The following is a 459-nucleotide window of genomic DNA, read 5'->3' as shown; positions in this document are numbered from 1 at the left end:
GAGGAGGAGGAGGAGGAGGAGGAGGAGGAAGACACCCGCACCCGCCCGAAGATGGAGGTGTCCGCGGATCAGCCGCGGTGGGTCAGCCACCACCACCCGGCCGTGCTCAACGGGCAGCACCCGGACTCCCACCACCCCGGGCTGGGCCACTCCTACATGGACCCCACGCAGTACCCTCTGGCCGAGGAGGTGGATGTACTTTTTAACATCGATGGACAAGGCAACCCCGTGCCCCCCTACTACGGCAACTCCGTGCGAGCCACCGTGCAGCGGTACCCGGCTGCCCACCACGGTGAGTGCGGGGCCCGGGGGTGGGAGCCCCCTCCGCCCGCACCCCGCGGCCTGCAGAGCCGGGGCCTAGCGCGGACACACGGAGCCGCCCAGGCCCGCAGCGCCGGGACAAAACCCGTGCTAGTGGGGAGCAAGCGGATTAGGGTTGCTCTTTTTTTTTTTTTTTTT

The 459-nt window shown here is 67.5% G+C and overlaps 1 protein-coding gene across 5 annotated transcripts in view; it reads left to right on the top strand.

The window, feature by feature from the left end:
• The first annotated feature begins 6 nt into the window (after positions 1-6).
• The window catches only part of GATA3 (GATA binding protein 3), a 41,806-nt gene continuing 41,353 nt past the window's right edge, over positions 7-459 (top strand). For all 5 annotated transcript variants that reach the window (XM_019509594.1, XM_019509592.1, XM_019509593.1 and 2 more), the window contains exon 1: positions 7-292. In XM_019509594.1, the coding sequence (XP_019365139.1) occupies positions 52-292 (241 nt within the window). In that variant the 5' untranslated portion in view covers positions 7-51. The remainder of the gene's footprint in view (positions 293-459) is intronic.

The sequence above is a fragment of the Gavialis gangeticus genome, unplaced genomic scaffold (genome assembly GCF_001723915.1).
Source record: "Gavialis gangeticus isolate Ggan-Ray unplaced genomic scaffold, GavGan_comp1, whole genome shotgun sequence".
In the NCBI taxonomy this organism is placed as follows: Eukaryota; Metazoa; Chordata; order Crocodylia; family Gavialidae; genus Gavialis; species Gavialis gangeticus.
This window is presented reverse-complemented; position numbering and strand designations above follow the sequence as displayed.